Raw genomic sequence first — 21,902 nt, 5'->3', positions numbered from 1 at the left:
AGTTCAACGTACGTACGTACATGTGGCAATACTGGACTATATGTTCAGGAGCTCGAGGCCAATGTCGAGGTCTGCTTGCCACGATGAGAGGGCTTCAGCAGAGAGAGAGAGAGAGTTGGTGTACTTTTGCTATTCCTCCTCCAGACTATGAGTGGTTTCTTACACGGTGCACAGACTAGCATTGCCGAAGCACGTCTAGTCTTGCACATGGAGCTCATGTACTTTTACGTACGGTGCGAAAGAAGTTCAACATACATACGTACGTGCGTCACCCATCCGAGCATTGTCCAGGCTCAAACCTGCTTGGCTTCCGAGACCTGACATGTCTCCGAGTGAATTCTACCACGCTCATGTCTCTACGCTTCCCACCTTCGCCAACAAGCATTGGACCAGTGTGGTGTAGTATGGTCAAATAACCCCCCGCGACCCAAACGGTGTGGGAAGGCCATTATCCAGCAGTTGACTGAAGAGAGGGTTTTCCATGTGCATGTTTATAATACAAAACTTTATTTGGTCTACAGAGTTGTCCTCAGGAAGGTCTTGAATTGAGGCTGTTTTGGCAAAAAAAATTTACGAGAATATTTTTGACATTCGGGAGGAAAATGAAATGGCCCAAAGAAAACAAAAACACGTTGCAGGATATTACTGCAAACTACACAGCGACAGGTCAGACCCCGTTTTTTTCTCGACTGCCGATCCTCGGCCACCTTCATAGCCCTGCAGCTTTGGAATTTCAAATTGGACGTCCCTTCAAGGTTAGCCTGTGAAAAAGCAAAACAATTCGAATGAATCTCACGCTATTTTCACGGCATTTCCCATGACACACGTACACCCCTGTCCCATCGCTGTTGTAACGCCTAAATGCCAGAAGCGTAGACTCGTTCGGGACATGGTAGCCGGTCACTTGACAGACACCCGCTCTCATTTCCTCATCGCGAATAGCCGACTTGCGTGCACCGTTTTACCTTTTGCACAACTCAGCCACGTCAGTGTGGGGAAGACGTACACCACTGGCCCGTACGGCTACAAACCTCCTGGATGTATTGCAGGCTCGTTTGACATTTTCCTTTGTACCAGTGACTTGATCACACATTGATGTCCCACAGCACACGACACTCACCACCACCCAGGCCGCTTTGCATGGCCGTGATGTCACTCAGCGAAGCCACTGCCGGGCGTTAACCACGGACCGCTGCACAAAGTTTCAGCGGCGATTTGTCGTTATATTCTTTGGGTCTTTCGGTAAAGTCACGTAGATAGGTTCAAAGAAAATAACAAAATAACCAGAAACTACGTCATCAGGAAAAGGGGTGATGATGACTGCTTGTGTTGCGATAGAAACGTCGTAGTTTTTTGTTATTTTGTTATTTTCTTTGAACCTATCTAGGTGACTTTACCGAAAGACCCAAAGAATATGAATTCCTGCAGTCACGAAAGCTTTAAGTTAAGATCTGTCGCTATTTTACAATTATACAGAACAAAAATGTGCAGGTTAACGTTGGATGACCCATGTATGTCAGTTTTTGTATTTTTTTCGAAGCCTAATATACAGTTTAACACGGAGGAGGCTTTCGCGACCAATATCAACCATAATAGAGTTTTTTGGGTTAGATCGCGTAAATATGTGTCGTTAAAACCCGCCACCACCCGACACATTTACAATCTGAGTACTCAGATGGTAAATGTTGTGGCTTGGCTCTCCAACACACTGGTTAGTGGTGTACTAGTGACGAATTGTCCACATTCTGTTTACGTGACAACCCTTACTAGTTGGCTGCGTCGGGTGGTGGCGGGTTTAACGACACATTTATATATTTACGCAATCTAACCCCAAAAAAACTCTATTATGGAGCCTAATATACATTTGAGAACTGTAAATTGTTATTATATGTGTAGTGACTGACTCAGAGACAAAAAGAGTAGGAGGCACTCTGTTTATTAAACGGCCTTAACAGTTCATACTTGGTAACTACGGCTCCCAGTCAGGACAGCTGGCAGACTGCCTGACTGGCGACGCCGAGATGGCGAAGACGGAGACGGCGGTGAAGACTCCAGCAGCAGCACGACGCGGATCCCCCCACTCCACACGACAGCCCCGAGCTCCCCTCCCGGGGCCCCTCTTATACTGCCAGCGTGGCCTGGCTCCGCCCCCAGCCAGTTTATCAATGAAAACGTCCGTTGCAATCAATGCATCACTGCTGACCTAAAAAAACAATGATACAGTGTGTACGTTTATGGATTCTGTTTCTAACCTCCCGTTCTTCCCTGGCTCCACCCACACACCCCTTGCAGACAGCGAGGTTGGACAGTCTCACGGGGCCAAGGGCGCAGCCCAAAACGACCACCAAGGTTTGAACTTCTTTGTTGCCGAGGTTGGAATTTCCAACGGTCGGGGGAAAGCAAGGCAGGAAAGGAGTGGGAAGTGTGGAGTGGAGGGTTTACTCTGGGGGGAGGAAAGAACGGAGCGGGGGGGGGAGTGTTGCACAGGCAACCATTTAGAAACGTGTTTAGATTATTTAGAGTATTTGGCTGATGTATATTTCCACGTGATAAGCCACTTCGTTGAGCTGTCATTTGTGGCCAGGTCGCTTCTGAAAAATAAGCTAATAGCTAAGTTGACTTTGCCTGGTAAAATGGAAATAGTTGAGTTTTTTTGTGATATGTTGACCTTTCTTATACTTTGCACTGCTATCGTGTGTTTGTATTGTTTGTTGTTGTAACGTTCTGACCCTCCCCTACTAGACATCTGTATTAAAAAATATCTTTATAGCTCATTGGATTCCTCCAGTATAAATATGCTAATTCCCATTCTGATATCACGTTGCAAATGCGAGTCGTGGTAAAGGGAAGACCAAATATTTTTTTCATGAACTCTTTTTTTTCATCACCGTCAGGGTGGCACCACCTCGCAGTGGCACGTTCGCCGTTTGTTGGTGAGGTTCACAGTTAAAAAAAACCAGCTGCCGGCCTGGTCAATACTGTGGGTGTATCAACCGTAAAAACGTACTACACGCCTTGACTTAAAGCTTCCGTGACTGCAGTAATTCATATCCTTTGGGTCTTTCGGTAAAGTCACGTAGATAGATTCAAAGAAAAGAACAAAAAACTACGACGTTTCGATCGCAACACGAGCGCTCGTGTTGCGATAGAAACGTCGTAGTTTTTTGTGATTTTGTTATTTTCTTTGAACCTATCTACGTGACTTTACCAAAAGACCCAAAGAATATACTACACGCCGTCCGTTTCACAGCAGTGGACGTGAAAGATCCCGTGGCGTCCGTTCGCAAGAGTAGACGCTGCATGCCAGTCACGCTCCAAATTTGCCGAATGTGAAATACTAAGTGCAAAGTTTTCAATTGGGATTGTAGATAGCAATCATCGCCCCCTGCTGTCAACATGTGGCAGGCCCCTCCTGAGCCATGGGGTTCAGTGAGCCCTTCCTGGGAAACAAGAGTAATGCAATTAAGTGATAATACATCCATTGATGGAATGACATAGAATCAGTAATTGGGTTGGTTGACCAAAGGGCTTAACGTGTACACCTGAGCCCAGTACATCTGAACTTGTTCACCTGATCATGTGTGCGTATGATAGAAATTGCAATACCTCCCCATGCATCAAGGTGTTGTTTGGCACATTCTCAACCGGCGCGCCATAGATTAGAACGGTAGGTCGCTATAGAACTCTGCGTTGCCATGGGCAGCTGTACGACTTTCCCACCAAAGCTGTTGCTATAACTTACCAAGCAAATTCATAACACCCCCCTCCATGCAAGGTCTCTCTCTGAGAATTCCGAAAACCTCACAGACTATCTGTTCCCACCATCCAGGATGTTGCTTATCCCCTTGACTCCAGGCGATGAATGCTTTACAAACGCCAGCTCTTCAAAACAACCAGCCCGTCTCATATGTATGCAAATGAAACACAGTGCATGTGTCGATTGGCTGAAGATTAAAAGCCAGGCCGCCTTTTGCCCTTGAGGGAAGGAGCTGGCATCAAGGTGCGCGCGGTATATGCGCCGATGCATCCATGGGTGTGATTTTTTCCAAAGCTGTGTGTGTGTGTGTACCGAGTCCAGGCATATAATGTCGCGGTTAGCGTGCTGCACAAAGACCTGGCGACCTGAGTTCGATTCACGCTCACGGCCAACACCAGTGACGATTATGTGAACCGGTCCTATGACTCCCCTAGGTCGACTCAGCCTCAAATGAGTACCCGGTGCGGTGTGTAAAACATCGCCACTGGGGGAGACAGAGGCGGCCGGGCGTGGTGCTGGCCACCCACAACCCTCGTGTGCCGTGCCGGCCTTCATAGGTGCTCACTAACAGCACTTGCCCCGACAGTCTGCTATGGCTACACGGGGGACCTTTGTTTTTGCAGTTTGGGTCTAAACAAGACCGTGCCTCAAACAGCCGTTGCGCTGGGTGCGATTTTTCTTGTTGTGATTCTCTCCTTCATGACTGCAAGCCCCCAGGTGTCAACTCAGAGAGGTTGATGTTTTCGAGAGACCGTATGGGAAAATAAAAATAACAAACACCACACCAGCACGCTCATTACGTATGTTACGAACACTGCCTTTCAATGTAAAAAAATGATACGTAGGCTGACGTTTTCAGCAATGGCCTTTTCCTCGGAACGGACAGCGTGGCATTTTTGTTCCTTCGTGAAAAAAGTGGCGGTGTGGTTTTTTGTTTTTTGTCGCTGTGCCTGCAGTTTATCTAGGAAAAAAATCCTCGAAGCGAAAAGTATCGATTCTTACTCACACAATTCAATACATGTGTATCGTGAGATGAAGAATCATTATTATTCTAAGAATCGATTAATCGTCACAACCCCTGCTGAACATCCAAAGTAGATTTGCCGCACGTCACCGACGTTTAAATTAATGCAAAACAACGTCTTATCAACAGCTCCAAGCATGTATTAAGTTGACGCAACGAGTGATTTTAAAAAAAAACGAAAATGTTATTGGTTTTTCACGCGCGTATATTTTGTTTGTTCCCGTGCAGGAGCCACGGCCTTGCTGGAGACGGCCAAGGAGGGGGGACAGTGAGCCGGTACCAGCACCACGTCCTGCACCACAGCGCCACGTCCTGCACCACAGCACCAGCAGCGCCACACATCCTGCCAGGGTCACAGCGTGGCCGGGGGAGTGGTGGGAGGGCAGCCACCGTGGGTATCGTGGCTGTCTGGACACAGCCACCATTTTTATACCTAGCTCAGAAACATCCACAATATTTTTAGATTTGGCTAAAACACCGACAAATTTTTGGACGCAAAATAACGGTTAATTTTGAGTCTGCGTATTTCTCCCTTCAACAAGGTTAATGCCGATATGCAGCAGTTCAGGACCGAATCATGAGCCAATACAGTAGTTGCATCATTAGAGTATAGCAAAACTCCCCCTTGTCCGTGCCAAAGTTGCGGGATAAACTTCAGAAACCTTATCTGTAAACTGACCAATAACCATGCGCGAATAGGACATTCCAAACTTCAAAGTGCGGCTGGGCCCTTGCAGAGGGGAGCACGGGCGGACACGGAGTGGTTAGATGGCTGGGGGCACAGTGGATAATTTTCATCAACTATGATACAAAGACCCACATACTGCACTGTTTGTTTCCTCGGCAGTATATTTATCACATAGCTTTCATAAATAAAATGTTACCTTCCCGTCCCGTCTGCCACTTCCACCGTTTCTCCCCAGCCGTCTGCTGCTGCCCATCAACACATACCACCCCTGCCACTTTTTCCCCCCTCGATACGCGAGTCCTTGAGCGGAGGGATCCTGCAAGTATAACCTTGGAAGCCGGATGCGCGGCGCAAAAAAAACAACGCACGTCACGACGAAATGTAGACACAACACAAACACGCGGAACAAGTGCTCGCAGATACTCTCGTGCAAAAATCGCCGTCGCTTTGCCTGTCTGGGTAATGTCTTTTTGTGGGAATAATGGGATACATTTACGGAGTTGGAGGTCCACAGAGTGATTGATTGCATGTCAACGTGGTGTGTCTTTCGTATAAACGGGTCCCTGCTCAACCGACAATATTATGATCACGTGGACTGAATGCTACGCCTGTGGCGCTCACTACAAGCTTCAATAAAAATTAGGAAATGTCAAGGCTTATTTGTGCATATTCCTAAATATGCGATGATGCAGTTCGGTTATAGTCACTGTAAGCATTTCCAACGGCGTTCAAATATCTGACGCTGAAGAGCGGATTTTTAACGTGCATCAAATCGTAGCTTTGTTCACTACATTCCGTGGCATCATTGGGTTTCCTAATTTAGGGGATGAGAGCGATGGAAAACTTCCACGGCGTTCTTAGATTTTCACACTGGGCGTAGCGAATGGTTGTTATTTACGCGTGAACTTATTTTTTTGCCGTTTTATAAATACTGCAAAGACTACAAAAAATTGTGTTTTGGATAAAAATGTGTGCTGCGTGTGCATTCTTTTTGATATTTTCACGAAAAGAAAAAGTGACTGTCCCAGTGATGGCTCCGAACTTTTTTTTTGCGAATAATCGTTTCCTGAAGCAGAGACATTCGTATGTATGTTGAATTTCTTTCGCATCATACGCAACCAACGGTCGTTTATGCGGAGATAAGCGTTTTGTGTCGATCGAGGCGCATTAACCACTGTAATCGCGATGCGCTGTTTCAACTTTGTAATCTTTAACCTTGTTGTTCTTTTTTTAAGGCTCAAAATGCGGATGTTTTGGCTCTGAAAGTGAAAATCACATACTTAAAATAATTACTTCTCCATCTGCTCTCTTTTGGTTTGTAAACACACTGTAAGTGCTTGCGGTAATAAAATAAGTGGTTCTAACACTGGAAATGGTCAATTACAGTATATTTTAAAATGTTCACATTTACACAATGTCACACTGGTCAACTTTCCTCGGCCTGTGCCGTTAGAGGCTCACAAGGTATGAGTGCAACACCATAAACAGTTCACTAACAAAAATGTAAAACAGAAATTGCAATTTCCATCAAATTTTCTTTTTCTTTTAAACCCGCGTTGTTTCCCAATAAGACCACGTTTGGCCCATTGGAAGCTTGTATTTTTATTCACGAAACATGAATAGCATCTATTATATGAAGGCATAAACAAGGTGTAATTTACCTTTTAAAATATATAAATTGTGAGAACTCAACTCCATCTCTGCGTGTAGTTGGAGCAGTACTGGACAGAAGTTACAGCGGTCACACGCCTCGAGAATGCAGAATAAGCTAATAAAAATAAAACATAATGAAATAATTCTCATGACGTTTCGGCCACAACGAAAGCAGCTGTCCTCAGGTGAAGAACAGGTCTGTCGGAAAGACAGCGTCATTTTATTATTTCCCTTCTACGTGACTTTACCGAAAGAACCAAGAAGATGAATCCCTGCAGTCACAAAAGCTTTAAATCGAAACAGAACTAAGCTGTTTAGCAACGCTGTTCACTTATTTGAGTTTTAGGATAGCGGTTAAAATTATTGTTAAATTTGACGGCTCCCTCCTCGCTCCCAAAAAGCCTCCCATTGTACGTGGGGCACGGTCTATCCTCCGATGTTATTTCAAGGATACAACCCGATAGATTTGAAATGTGGTGTTTTGCATCATTGTTGCTAGGTGTATGAGACAGCCATAAATATTATTCACTTCCTCCCCTGTTATCACTTCAATGTTATTGCTCTGAGCATATCTGCCGAGCAACTGGATCGTGAGCCAGGGAACAATGTAGATTAGAATACATTAAATGGTCTGAACAGAGATTATAATTTGTTGCAGCAAATGGCTACACGCAACAGAAAAATCCAGGAAAAAACAGCAAAAGTCATCTAGAAAAAACACCGACATGAACAGGAAGAGAGGGAATCCCTTCCACTGGCAAGCTCATGTCTAGATTGAACCATCAAGAGAAAGTGTTCCACTGGCCACGGTCATAAACTGTAGAGTGACTGAACGGGGAGGCTTTCATATGGCACTTTCGTTGTGCAGGGGCCAGGTCCACTGACATTGTTCCACAGATGGAGAGAAGTCAAGAATTGTGCACCTCAGACCACTTAAATTGGTTTGCAAACGCTGAATCAATAGCAATACGTACAATGCTGCCACACAAAAATACCTTTTAGACACATAGCCACCGTTTTTTTTATTCCGAAATTTGGTTGTCTTGGCAATGTCTGTCATTACTTCCCAGAAGTTGTTTTGGACAATCATGGCATTTCCTGCCAGACCTTGAAAATAATCCAAATATATTGTTAATGGTGGATTCAATACAAACATTTCACCACAGAAATGTGGTGAACATAAAAACAGTTGTTTTACAGCTAACGAGGGATTAGTGCATATAGGTTAAGGACACGATTGAAACTGATAAAGTCGACTTTGTACGGACACGTTCTTATCAGCAGTGATAGGCGGTGGCCAAGACTATAGGTGACAGTGTCCGAGAGTACATTGTACACTTGGGAGATGTAGCAATGGCATCAGCTAGTACGCAGGTGCCTAGCTGGACCATTACGTAATGAAGTTGTTTGTGGTGCGTGAAGTCGCAGTGCGCGTAATTTGGCCGCTAGGTGGAGACGATTTGCCGTTCCGGGGGCCGTAGGCAGGACACGATCGCTTTGAGTGTCACAAACTTTTGTCCTTGAGCGTCGGTTGCCTGAGCCGGCTATTTAAAGGCCACGCGGAACATTTACAAACTGCACCCCAAACACACCCGGGGGTTTGTGTGGCGACCAAAGCAAGGCAGTGAATCCTCCATAATACACGGGCATAATATGACTTTGAGACCTCCCCACCACCTACACATTCCACAAGTAGTGGATAATCCCATATCTGCCTTTTCCATAAATATGCGAAATTCCTATTAAAATTAAATCACGACGTTTCGGAGGCAACACAAGCTTCCGTCTTCAGGTGGAAGCTGTGACTGTTCCACCTGAAGACGGAAGCTTGTGTTGCCTCCGAAACGTCGTGATTTTAATTTATTTTTATTTAAAAATTTTTACCTACGTGACTTTACCGAAAAAACCTAAGAATATGAACTCCACACACTCCCACTGCAGAACAGGAGACACACACAACTTTGAAAGTCGCCCGAGTCGGGAGTCGAACCTCGGTATTGATTTGTCTGAGCCCCACACACACAAAGTTCAATCTTGATTTGAACACAAAGTTGTCACAAGTGCGTTGCCACCGTGGGGCTGACCTTACAAGGTGGCCCATATATCTTGTGTCACCCCCCCCCCCCCCCATTTAATTATTTAAAATATATATTTTTTAAAGTAAGAATAATTTTAAAAATATATATATGGGTCAATTCATATGGGGTCACAAGACATACAGACCACGCTGTACAGTCCTGCTATACAGTATTTATATTTCGGTGGTGTAATACTTGCCTCGTATTTCGGGGTTTTTCCCTTCCAACTGATGCCACAACCCCCCCCCACCACCCCCAGCCACCCACACCGCCAACCAATCACCCCACGACCCCCACCACCACCACCCAATCAACCACCACCCAAACCACCCACTCCCCACCATCACACCGCCAACCAATCACCACCACCGCCACCACACCCCCAGCCATCCAATCAATCACCCCCCCAACCAACCCTCCACCATCACACTGCCAACCAATCACCACCACCCAATCAACCACCACCCCCACCACCACCACCCAATCAACCACCACCCAACCCCCCACCACCAACCCCCTACCATCACACCGCCAACCAACCAATCACAACCCAACCCCCCACCAACCCAACCACGTGTGTCGTCGTTTCTTTTGGGGTGCACTTTGAAAACGCGCCGCACCTCTCAACAGCAGCAGCTGCCACCTTCCGGTATCTTCTACCAAAATCCTCTAGTCTACCGGAATCCTCTACCGGAATCCTCTGCCGACGGTCACGAGTTGCCGGAGCTCGCTCGCTCGCGTCCGCGTCGCGGGCGACTTTAATCAAGTCGCCTGCCTTGCAAGTCGACAGCAACAACCACCACCACCACCACCACCTCCTTCTCTCTCTCCCTCCTCATTCCTCGCTAACATCTCGGACCATGCTGCTGCTGCTGCCGCTGCTGCCCGGAGCCTGAGCGAGAGGGGCGATGTGGCGCATCTACGGCGCGGTGCGCGGTGAGTGACGTTCAGTTTATTTATCAGGGTATGTTGACCTGTGTCCTCCCCTAGGTCGACTCGGCCTCAAATGACTTATCTGGTTGCGGTGGCCTTCGAAGGTGCCGCTCGCTGCTAACAGCACTTGCCCCAGTATTGTTGTTGGGGCTATAAGGGGGCTATCGTTGTCTTTGTGGTGGTGTAGGTACGATGTAGGTACGAGTGGGGGAAGTGAAACCAAATTAAACGCGGCGAGATTCTGTGGGGTGAGGTGACAGCATCAGCAGCAGCAGGGCGAGAGGAGAGCGACCCACGAGGTTGGCAGCGGACACGTGCAAGTGTTTCACACCCCCCCCCACCACCACTCCATTGGCACTGACCAGGGTGGTGAAGTATGGTCAAACATACCCCCCCCCCCCCATTGGCACTGACCGTAGTGGTGAAGTATGGTCACACCCCCCCACGCCACGCCGTGACTGACGCTACGTAGGGGAAGGCCTTAGTCGAGTAATAGCTAAATAACTGGGTAACAAATTTAAATTTTTTGTTCCTGGGTAGTAAGTGTTATTTCCTAATAGATTATGCCCCAAAAGTACAGAACATGGCTATTTATTATCCACAAACTTTGCTTTTGTGAACAGGACAGTGATATTTTAAAATGTACCTATTTTCAATGAGAAAACGTGGTTTGATTTTGTGTCATTCCTTCACATAAGGTCTTGGTTACAGAAGCAAAGTTTGTGGGGAATGATATTAGCCATTTTATATACTTTTGAGGATTAACAATTAGAAAATAACACTTAGTACCCAGGAACAAAAATCGTGCTGCATAGTGAATCGGTCTGATGGCATTGTTGTTTGCGTAAGCTAACCCTTGACCCCCTGTTTGATGTGATCTGCATGGTACATCTATGCCCCGGTGAACAGGGTAAAACCTGTTCTTATTTGAATTAAAATAGGTGTTAAGGTGCATCTGAACATGCACCAACATCTATCTTGTCTTAAAGGTCCCATGTTTATGATTTGTGTTTAAAAAAACCATACCGTTTTCAAATACTGTATAACCCGACTGATTTTGAGATTTATATTTAACATGGCCACATGGAATTGTGAATGTATCTTTACCCAGATGCCCGTTTAATCTGGCTGCATTGTAAGGTTTTGCGTTCATGCTAAACTTGACCCACGGAATCGAATTGCGTGTTTAACATAACCCTACTGTCCCGATATAACCGACGTTCAACATATTCGACGAGATTACATTGATCCGATTGCATGTTAAGTCTCTCCATCGTGGCTCCAGTGGAATCCCACAGATCATTACGGCTGATGCAGTCAGGATTTACGGTTTTGGCTTTGGACCCTTGAAATCCAACTGCACGTTATGCCAGGCCTCGCGATGATAACGCGTTGTTTGGAAACTATTTGCAATTTACTTGAATGGCACATTAAGCCAGCCTGCACGGAATCTGCGTATTGACAAGGTTAGCCCAGATTTAGCCGTGAAATGTCATTAAAAAATGCATCGTGTGTGCAACACACTGATTTGTGCGTACAATAATTCTGCCGGTGAAAGTGATGTGCACGTTTCTTTACGTTTATAATGCGAGATACGTGTATGGTAAATGACATTAATAAAAATTTTTTAAGGCATTCGTCAAGAGGAAAAGTATATAATATGCGACGTTTCGGGCTATGACCCTTATTCAGTGCAACATTCACAACGACACGTACACTCATTCAAGGGTTTCCTTGGAAATAGCAGCCGGTCGTGAGTCTGAGCAGTTGAATGCGTCGCTGTTTGTTTGTGTTGCAACGACCTTTGACTAAATCGCCCGCAATGTGATGGATCTCAGAAGCTAAGCAGGGTTGAGCCTGGATAGTGGTTGGATGGGTGACCACCATGCACAAGCAAGTCGTCAGAGGTGACTGTAAGGCTCAGTGCTGGACATTTAGAGGGCAGTGAAACAAAATCCATTGTTGTACTGCACTGCTATGCTTCCACATCTATGCTCCTTGTCACCAACCCACAGTGACCAGCGTGGTGAGATATGATCAAATAATCCCTCCAACCCAAACAGGTGTAGGGGAATCCCCATCGAGAATAAAGTTGCTACACCATGAAGTTGTTCCAGGCTTATTGTATTTAACCTCGTTGGAGACGTTGCTGATGATCCTTGTCCTAGTGATAGGTTTTTACCCTTTCAACTGGTACAAAAACTGACACCTTTATACAAGGCATCATGTTTGCAATAACCACAACACAAGCAGTCAAAATGCAAACAAAAGAAACAACTCTGATAATGATATGGCACTGTCCTTGAAGTTGATTGGTCCACACCCGAGACAGCTTTTCTTAGAGCCTAGGTGTGGACCAATCAACTTCAAGGACAGTGCCATATCATTATCAGAGTTGTTTCTTTTTGTTTGCATTTTGACTGCTTGTGTTGTGGTTATTGCAAACATGATGCCTTGTATAAAGGTGTCAGTTTTTGTACCAGTTGAAAGGGTAAAAACCTATCACTATATTTTGCCACTGGTAAAGGAGATGTCTCATAGGGATCCTTGTCCTGCTGAGATCACCCCCCGCCTAACCTCTCTTTCTCTTCGTCCTCAGCCTTTGGGCGTAGTCACTGCAATCCCCAGTGCCGGGTCACCCCTCAGCTCCCCCAGCACGGTGAAGATGAGCTGGGGACCTCGCTCGGTCCCGCTCGCTCCAGGTGAGACAGCACGATCCACCACCCTCTCGCACACCTCGCTGTCAATTGCATTGACTACACAATGGTTGCGCAATAACATGCATATGTGTGAAAAAACAACACGTTCTTTCGGAGTGGGCAGGTAGGAACTTGGTTGGACAGCGCATTCGTGCACGGCAAAAAGCTAGCGGTCACGTGACGCACTTCAACCAATCCGGGAGCGTACATGTTTGGGAGGGGCTATGCACGACAGACAAATAATCCCTGGTGGGCAGTGTGGAACTGTTGTTCCCACCTGTGTAAGGACTACTTTCGGAATTCCTTGAAAGTATTTGATGGCATTGAAATCAGCACATGTGCTTGGGGAGGCCTCATTCCCGCAGTGATCATGGCTGTTCCTCATAATGATGGGGTGATGATTTCATAGGGTGGTGTCATGTTGTTTTAAGTTAAGTGGCTAATATGCACTTGGGCATGAATGGGGATTTATGCTCGGTTGTTGATGGGACTTTTGCCGACACGTTCTCTGGTCGCCTTTTGCCATTCTCTGGGTCCAAGAGTGGTGATACAAGGCCATAAAGAAGGCTGCCTCTTGTGTAGGTCAAATCAGTTTCAAAGACAATGCATATATTGTGAGAGCATGTTTGTTTGCTTGTTTTGTCAAAAGTATGTGTGGTTAATGCAGACCTGGTGCCTTGAAATAGGTTTATATTTGGTGTTGACTATCGAAACACCTGTTTTATTGCCATAAAAGGTAAAGCCTATTTCTATATTTTCATAATTAAATCGCTGTTCACCGTTTTGTTTGACAGCTCGCAGACATGGGGGTCAAGCGAAGGAAGCTCTCGCCAGCAAGACGCAGGCCGGGCAGAGGGCAGGAGGACGAAACAGGACCGGCGTAGTTCCCGTTGCGAGTTCATGCACTCGCCACCAATCATCGACGCTTTCTTTTGGGTGAGGCTTCTTCTCCCCTTGTCCATGTTTTTAAACATGGCATTTATTCTTGATATTAATATCTATGGACTCTAGCTTTTTCATTGTAGGCAAAACTCATGTTTGTTTTAAAACCAAAGGGTGCCTTGGCAATTGGTAGGGACTTGTCCCGTTTTGGCAAATGATTGAAGGTATATTGCGTGCTGTAAAATCCAATTGCTTACACAGAGCCATACTGACTCATCCAGGGCTCAACACGATGTTGACACAGTTTTGAGTTTTCTATCTTTACAGAAAAGTAACATTTGACTTTAATACATATGATGGGACACTCAGCGTACTGAATAGATATATTTTTAATACAGTGCTTCTACACATGTACATCCTTGACTAGACTGTTTCAATACAACATGGAAAATGTATGTATTAACAGTTGATGTTCACTGCATATACAGTAAACCTTTATACATGTTCACCTTTTGGCGTTCTCTGGTCCAACACTGGTTGAGACTAGGCCCTAAAGAAGGCTGTCTCTGGTGTAGACCAATGAGTTTCAAAGACAATGCATCATATATTACCAGAGCATGTTTTTGTTTGCATGTTCACCACAAGTATGTGTGATTAATGCAGGCATGATCCTTGCAAAAGGTTTCTGTTTGATGTTTGAACATCTTTACACCTGCTTTATTGGCAGAAAGAGCCAAACCTATTCTTATACAGTAAACCTTTGTTAATTCGACACATGGGGCTCTGGCCTTGCCGAATTATCCGATATTCCGAATTATGTACAATGGAACTCTCCAGTGCCTCCTGCCCCTATAAATTTTTTTCCCCAAATTTGTTTTCCCCAAACTCTTTACAGAGCATACGCATTGACACACACCCTGCATCAATTATATTGGAAACTTTGGATTTGTCTCGCAGACTAAGGGATTTATACTTCAGTCCCTTTGTATAACTTCTTGATGGAGGTGTAGACGACATTTCGGTGAGGGTTGGCTTGCAACGAGTGCACAAACAAGGTAAAGTCCAAAGCAATAGGTCTGCACTGACGCTCGCCACGCGCTCTGCCACTAGACTGAGTCGTTGTTTTGGTCGTGGCGCGTGGCGTCGTGGCGTGTAGCGTCGCGCCGCGTGAATTCCGAAATTGGACCTTTCGGTATGGAAATTCGGCTCGTAGAGAATTAATACTGTAGATATAGCGAAAGTGCAGCCCTGCCAAATTATCCCCAATTACGAATTATTAAATACCTAAATAACGAGGTTTTACTGTAGGTGAGGTTGGTTTGCCCTTTAATCCTTCAAATTCCGAGGTCAAACATTAGGCGCAAGGAACCCTACCTCTTTACAAGCATTGCACGACGTGAGCTTGGGCCACGGACGCGCTGACCTGTTGCGGGCGACCGTGTGCGTGTGTGCGCAGGGAGCCTTTGTGACTCTGGGACTGCAGCTGGTCAAGCGTCTTCATGAGTCTCTTCCGCGAGTATGCCGAGACGACCGGCGCAATGCCTCCGGCTCGAGGGTCAGCCGCTGCCTGTTCAAGCTGGTCGGCACCGCTCTGCAGCCATCCTCCCTGGGTAAGGGCGACGTTTGGTCAAATTCGTAAAGACAAAAAAATCACTACCGCTGCAAATGCTCGTTTGGGATGATGCGTAACGATCGTCGACCCCCACGACTGGAACGCAAACGCCCCACGTCGATTCTTGCAAAACAAGAGACTGCCCGTGGTCTTGTGTGAGTTTTCGTCCACCGGTTAAAACTATAAGCTTGAAACGTGAACTTTGAAGGGCGGTCGCACAGCGCGGTGGTGATTTGCAGACGTTACCAGGACGTGTCACATTTGAAACCCAGACACTCACCTTGCTGCATTCCTCTGATATATTAAACACAGTGCGCATGTTCCATTTCGTGTTTGTTGTGGATTTGCCAGTGCTTGTTTGGAAAACCATAGCAATGGCAGTGTTTTAAGATGACAATATGGCAATTTCACATTTTCAGACGGCTCATAAGTATTTTGGGTTTTTAAACAAACTGAGATGGTAGCTTATGGCATTATCACTTCTTATTGCATGTATCGCTTTCAGGTGTTTCTTAAGTTCTAACAGCGGCCTGTGTGGTGTCTCTGTCATGGTCGTGACGTTCAGGCCTGCAGCTCAGCATCCTGCCAAAGTCATCATCAACTTCTGCCTTCGAGTCCGAGGGATTGGCTGCACAAGGACCAGCTGACCAAACCACGGCTGCCACCGCATCGCACTCGCCCTATCAGAGTGGTCAGTGCCAGCTGTCCTGTCGTGTAGTTGTACCTTTAAATAGAAACGTCACACTAAAGTTTGAGTGTCATTTCACGTGATAAGCTTTACTCCTCAGAAACCACAGTACGCTTGCCGAGTAGTGAATACCCATGGATGTAATGATGCTTTTCTTTGTTTACAGAAAGTGAAGTGTCAGCTTCCAGATCTTTCGGTGAACTATCCTGGAGTGGAGGTGCTTCTGAAAAGGTCACTGCTGCAATACAGTTTCATACCTTGATCTTAAAGTTGTACATTTTTCCATTCGGACCATCTAAAAGATGTGAATGTATGTGTGTGCGTGCGTCTGACAGGACTCTATCGTCGAAACCCAAGAGTGCTTAACGAGGGCTGCTGAGAAACTGCAATCCGTTTCGGACAACTCTGTCAGTGTTGTTTTACACATCATGGGTAAGGAAGTGACTTTCATTTTGCCAATAGTTGCATTTTTCACCAGTCTTCATTGTGGAGGTTACTTGTATCTTCTCTCCCTGGCCTGCATGGGTTTGGTTTTTCTTTCATAGAAAAAAAAAACATACAATGTTACTGATATTGGCCAAACATCTCAATGCTGAAACATTACCCACAAATTACTCATTTGAGTTTGCACATGGCAAAAATTGCCAACCATTGCAAGAATATGGCAGGACCCTATTGGAAAAGTTTAGAAGCTTTCCTGGATAAGCAAGTGTAATAGCCATCATCATATGCACCGCACGATGTTGTAAAAACAAAGTCACCGCAAGGAATGGTGATGTTATGTCGCGGTAACCACATCACGTATCTGGATTTTTCCTGGTGTATTTGTACAGGCTTGGAGCGAGCCAAGGGCGGAGATGTCCAAGGTGCTGCTCGCTGGTTCACGATGGCAGCTGAGAAGGGCTATGCCAAGGCGCAGTACAATCTTGGCCTTTGCTACAACACTGGAAGAGGAGTTCCCAAGGACATTAACAAAGTGAGTATTCCTCCCCTCTGCGAGCTTGACTTTGCACAGATGTCAGTGGTAATTGTTGGCAGCTCGTAACCCACAATGCCACTGTATTCATATTAATTCTGCTAAACAATACGAATGCAGTTTGTGTGTACAAATACGGCCCTCAGTCATGCTCGCTGAATTCCTCTCCACACTGTTGCTCATGGATATCTTTACCATACTTCGCCACGCTAATTAGCACGGGTTGGTGAAAGGTGGAGTCCAGGACTGGTTCAAATATCACTTGCCGCTAGTGTTAGCCATATAGGATTGTGCTTTGGTCACAGGTTCATAGCACAGTATGCTAACGAATGCACCACCACTCTACCCTCCATTGTATAATACTCGACGGGAGAGTCATGTGGTTGAACTTCTTTCGCACCATACGTAGCCAACCATACTGGTCGGAGGGGCGAATGGTGGTTATCGCGTGTGCGAGTTTCTAGCTCAGTGGGCCTTACCTGGTTAAATAACTTTTTATCGGTTAAACAGCCTGCACTGGTATCTGTGTTTATAGTTTAAACAGCCTGCACTGATATCTGTGTAGTACAGCTGAGATGCCTGCAGCGACAATACGGTGCAAGAGGGGATTTTTATAAAACTGGCAACACTGTGTTTCTAATTCCAGTACGCTCGGTCACTTCTCCCTGCAAAGGTCTTTTGCAGTGGACAGAAATATATCGAGAATGTTGCCTGTTAAACATATTTTGAATTCCTATTCGGGCCAAAGGGAAAGGTTCCCTCCCCCCTCACCCTTGTTCTAAATTATAAACTGAGAAGCCATAAAAGGAACTACGGTCAATTACAATTGTAACTGTGTGATACGTAATGAATCGCAATCACAGTGTGACTAATATAATGCGATTGTCAACGTCGGGCCACTAACCAACTGCCATATCCTCCAGTCCGGCTGTGGTGCAAGTTTATGTGTAATATTATTGTAAGCTCGCACTCACTACACTCAAAGTGCTTGCCACAAAGGAACCACAACACCTTGCTGATGTCGTCAAGGAGCATAAACCATCACGTGAACTCTGCTCATCCTCGCAGTGGATTTTGGCTAGCCATCGAACAAATACTGTCAGATGTGCTTCTGCGGCCATCTGGAATGCCAAGCCACTTGAGCTACTCACTTTTAAATTGAGATTGAAAACTCACTTCTTTCAAACGGCATTTTGTGTTCAGTTTATTGTCCTTCCCCGCGCCTCCGATGAGCACAGTTGGCTACGTACGGTGCAAAATAAGTTCAGAATACGTGCATACAATGTGCACCTTCGCAAGAGTCCATGGGCCAGAGTAGAAATTGGTACCACCTTGGGTAGAAAAACGTCATGTTTAGCGATGCATTTACATGTATGTTGACCTTCTTTCGCACCGCATGTCGGCTGTGTTCGTGTGCACCAGGCTGCGATGTACTTCGCCCACGCAGCGGCGCAGGGCCACGCGATGGCGCAGTACAACCTCGCGATGTTCTTGAAGAAGAACAGCGGAGAGAACGCCGGCGCCGTCGAACAGCTGCTCGTGCAAGCTGCTCACGGTGGACTCAGAGAGGTGGCCGCTCGCTTCGCATAGCCGCCCTCTTTCCGCGCGGTGAACGGGAACCCCCCCCACCCCCTTTGTGCATTGTTGCTTCCAGTGTTGACGCTTAATGTATCGTGTGTAAATACGTTTAAAATTGTTCTTTGTTATGTGTCGCCACTAGGCCCAGTCGTATCTTGGTGTTTATTACACAAAGTTGCCGCACAAGGATTACAAGAAAGCAGTCAAGTTCTTGAAAATGGCAGCAGAACAGGAGGTAAGCGCTATAACAACATTTATTTATAGGGCCAAAGTTCATTGTGGTCATTTAGATATATATGCACTAATTTTCCCCCCTGCTTGACAATGCACATCCTCCGTTAGGCAACAATCGTAGTGCCCCTGTAGTCAAGTAATCCCTGAACGTTGTCACCATTACGTGGCAATAAACTTACCTTAGAAAACAAAAAACACTGCCTGTGACTGGTAGACAGCCAAGTGCAGTGATAAGACTGCATGGCTAGATGGGCTATCTTAGGTCCATTTTATTTTGGTCTTTCAGCATTGCGCAAGATTGACGGGCTGCTCATTTGATTGGCTCTCAGAGGTAGCTCTGTTACATCTGCTTCCATGGGCTGTGTTTTATCATTATTTTTTGACATGTAGAATTGCATTGCTGCGAGAGAGATCTGAGTTGATACTTCATGTAGTGGAATAGCTCAGTCGGGACAAAACCGGGGCAAAGTGACATCCATGACGGGGTCTCCGAGTGATCGAGAGCTTAGTTGGAGGGAGACCGCTCTCACTTACTGGACCCGTCGCCCCGTCTCGATGCGCGAACTCCAGCAACTAATTGTGCACTTCAAATGGCGGTCGATGTTCGAAGGTGGACTGCGACCCTCCAAGGAATGGCCCCCTCCCCCATGATACGTGGATCAATCAAATCAATGGAGACGCCGGTACAGCAGCAGGAGCAGTTGATGCGAATGCTGTCGCAAGAGGTCACATGTTTGGTGCAATGGACCTTCGCCGAAAATGCATGGGGATGAATGTGATTTTTTTTTATTCAATGTGAACTTGTTTTTAGAAACAATAACAATGGACTACTACTTTGTGCCTCAGGACGTGGACAGCATGCACCACCTGGGCATTTGCCTTCAGCATGGGTGGGGCGTGGAGGTGGATTTAGTGGCCGCCAGGAGCTGGTACGAGCGGGCGGCCGAGAGAGGACAGCCCGATGCACAGCACAACCTCATCGTCTTCCAGCTGCTGGACATCGGAGGTGCATGCCTGACCCACACGCGGCCTGCAGCTACTCGTTTCCAGTTTTAATATGCATCTGCCATAAGCGTGGGATTGTACTGATGCCGCCACATATCAGTTGTATTCTTGTCCTCTGGCTGTGTACGTGTTTGTGTTTGAAGGAACCAACCCAGCCTTGCCTGATGAGAGAGGAGCAGATGCTCATGAATCATTGTCAGCAGCTGCCAGAAACCCAGAGGCATTGCTTGGGGCCGGGCATACTGCAAACCATGGAACAGGTATGAGTGTAAGAGTAAACGGCTGTACGCAATCGGTGATTTACAGACAGAAAAAGGTGTGATTGAGACCTTTGAATCGGTCCTCCCAACAAGCACATCACGTGACATCACCATACTGAGTGTGTAACGCACACAACTTTCTTTCAGACCACAAACTTAAAAGAGTACAAGTGGTGCCATATTCTTTCATACAGCAGCAGCAGGACAATGACAGCTGCACACCAGTTCTTTGTGGTTACGAATCCCCAATGCAGTAGGACTATCATTGCCTTGTGTCCGAAGGGCTTTTTGTGGGCAAGGCCTCCCTCATCACCCTGCTGGCGACAGTTTGGCACTGCTAAGGGTGACGATGAAACCAATTTAAACACTTTCTGTATATGTGACCCAACTCGCCCTGTTGTACCTTCGCACGACTTGTGGTCCCCTCGTTGTGCAGGTCGGGGCGCCCTGCCCGTCGCTCGTGGCAACGAGGTTGCTGCGCGGTTGCGAAGTGTTGCATCGTCTCCGGCTCTCTTCCCTCCGCGCCACCTTGGCGGTGGCCGTGGTGGGTTCTCCGCACTGCCCGTGTGGGTGGACGGCGCGCGCTTGCCCGTGTCTCTGAGCAGCGGCAGGCTCGACAGCCTGCTGCTGCTTGACGGAGAAGACCCGAACGTCGGCGCTGCCTCGCACCACCTCGCGCTCGGGGGCCTACGGCAAGTCCCGTGGGCCGTGGGGGGTGGAGTCTAGAAATAATCCCTTGTCCACTGGAGCATTCGAGCAGAGCCAGCGCTACGCACGGATGGCTTGGGTAGCCCAATAGGGCCAGCAAGGGGCCTAATGATGAGTTCTTCACGCCACCGCAGTACAGAGGACAACCGCGTCAGCTCATCTACACGTGACGTCATCATCGCCCACGGCTTAGCTATGACGTCGTAACAACCCGGCACTGCGGTCTGCTTCGGTACAGCCCAGGTGCGGTTCACTTGTTTTACCGTGGAAAAGAGGTTTAGGATGTAACATTTGTAGCCACCAGTTTGAAATTCATTTACCAAAACACCACTGCCGCGTGTGTTCAGATTGTAGCATGTTCTTTTAGGGGATCTAAAAAAATATCAACATGAGCCGCTGTTGGTGATGATTTTACAAGTTAACTGAATTTGATCCACGCACTTAAAACATTTTTATTTGGTTAACTATTAAAATATGGTCTCCAATACCTGGAATGTCAAAAGCTGTGCAATTGTATACAAGACAATTTCAGCAGTCAACAGCTGTCCAGAACGCAAGGAATCGTGTGGTGCTCTGGTGAAATTTTACTTTTATTGCTGTGCCATTACCTGAAATACATCGAGTACGCACACATTCTAAATGCTTAAAGTATTTAAATTCACTGCTTTTAGCCAAAATATTATAAGTAGCTGAAATGTAAACACGAACCTGAAACCCATTTTACGTGGTTTTTTTTCTGGTTAATGTATTAAAATGGTGTCTCTCCAATAGCTGTAATGTGTCAAACAGATTGTATACTACACTGGATAAAGGGTGCAGCGTTGAACAGCTGTCTTGGACTCATTTGGTGTTAGTGGGGAATGACTGCCATTGCCAAAACTGGATTGAGTACGCACAAATTATGAATGGTTTTTTTTTTACTTGTAAATTGTATAAAAATGGATTGATGCAAAACCTTAACGGGACAGTGCTTAGTATGTGCTTGTATTTTTAGTTATTAAAAAACTGCGTTTGCAATTTGCTTCCGTTTACTTTCTGGAGGAATACCGTATATTTGCGAACAGTTGCAGAACGTGTACCACTCATGATTGTAAGGGCGCAGCTCTCGACTTCCCAGCAGGTGTAGT

At 46.3% G+C, this 21,902-nt stretch overlaps 2 protein-coding genes across 2 annotated transcripts in view; both read left to right on the top strand.

The window, feature by feature from the left end:
* Positions 1 to 6,842, top strand: part of LOC144936242 (uncharacterized) — a 30,370-nt gene extending 23,528 nt beyond the window's left edge. Inside the window, exons 6-8 of the mRNA XM_078863271.1 lie at positions 2,293 to 2,349; positions 5,010 to 5,057; positions 5,705 to 6,842. Of these exons, the coding sequence (XP_078719397.1) occupies positions 2,293 to 2,349; positions 5,010 to 5,053 (101 nt within the window). The 3' untranslated portion in view covers positions 5,054 to 5,057; positions 5,705 to 6,842. The remainder of the gene's footprint in view (positions 1 to 2,292; positions 2,350 to 5,009; positions 5,058 to 5,704) is intronic.
* A 2,949-nt stretch (positions 6,843 to 9,791) lies between these two features.
* On the top strand, positions 9,792 to 21,792 carry DELE1 (DAP3 binding cell death enhancer 1). Its single transcript, XM_078863270.1, has 13 exons — positions 9,792 to 10,136; positions 12,733 to 12,835; positions 13,627 to 13,768; positions 15,171 to 15,324; positions 15,892 to 16,017; positions 16,181 to 16,245; positions 16,350 to 16,446; positions 16,848 to 16,990; positions 18,413 to 18,559; positions 18,711 to 18,803; positions 19,649 to 19,808; positions 19,951 to 20,067; positions 20,504 to 21,792. Exons 1-13 carry the CDS (start codon positions 10,109 to 10,111, stop codon positions 20,791 to 20,793), a joined length of 1,665 nt encoding a protein of 554 aa, XP_078719396.1. The 5' UTR covers positions 9,792 to 10,108; the 3' UTR covers positions 20,794 to 21,792.
* Positions 21,793 to 21,902: the final 110 nt, after the last annotated feature.

The sequence above is a fragment of the Lampetra fluviatilis genome, chromosome 15 (assembly GCF_964198595.1).
Source record: "Lampetra fluviatilis chromosome 15, kcLamFluv1.1, whole genome shotgun sequence".
Lineage (NCBI taxonomy): Eukaryota > Metazoa > Chordata > Hyperoartia > Petromyzontiformes > Petromyzontidae > Lampetra > Lampetra fluviatilis.
The sequence above is the reverse complement of the archived record's forward strand: the minus strand, read 5'-3'. Positions and strand labels throughout refer to the sequence as shown.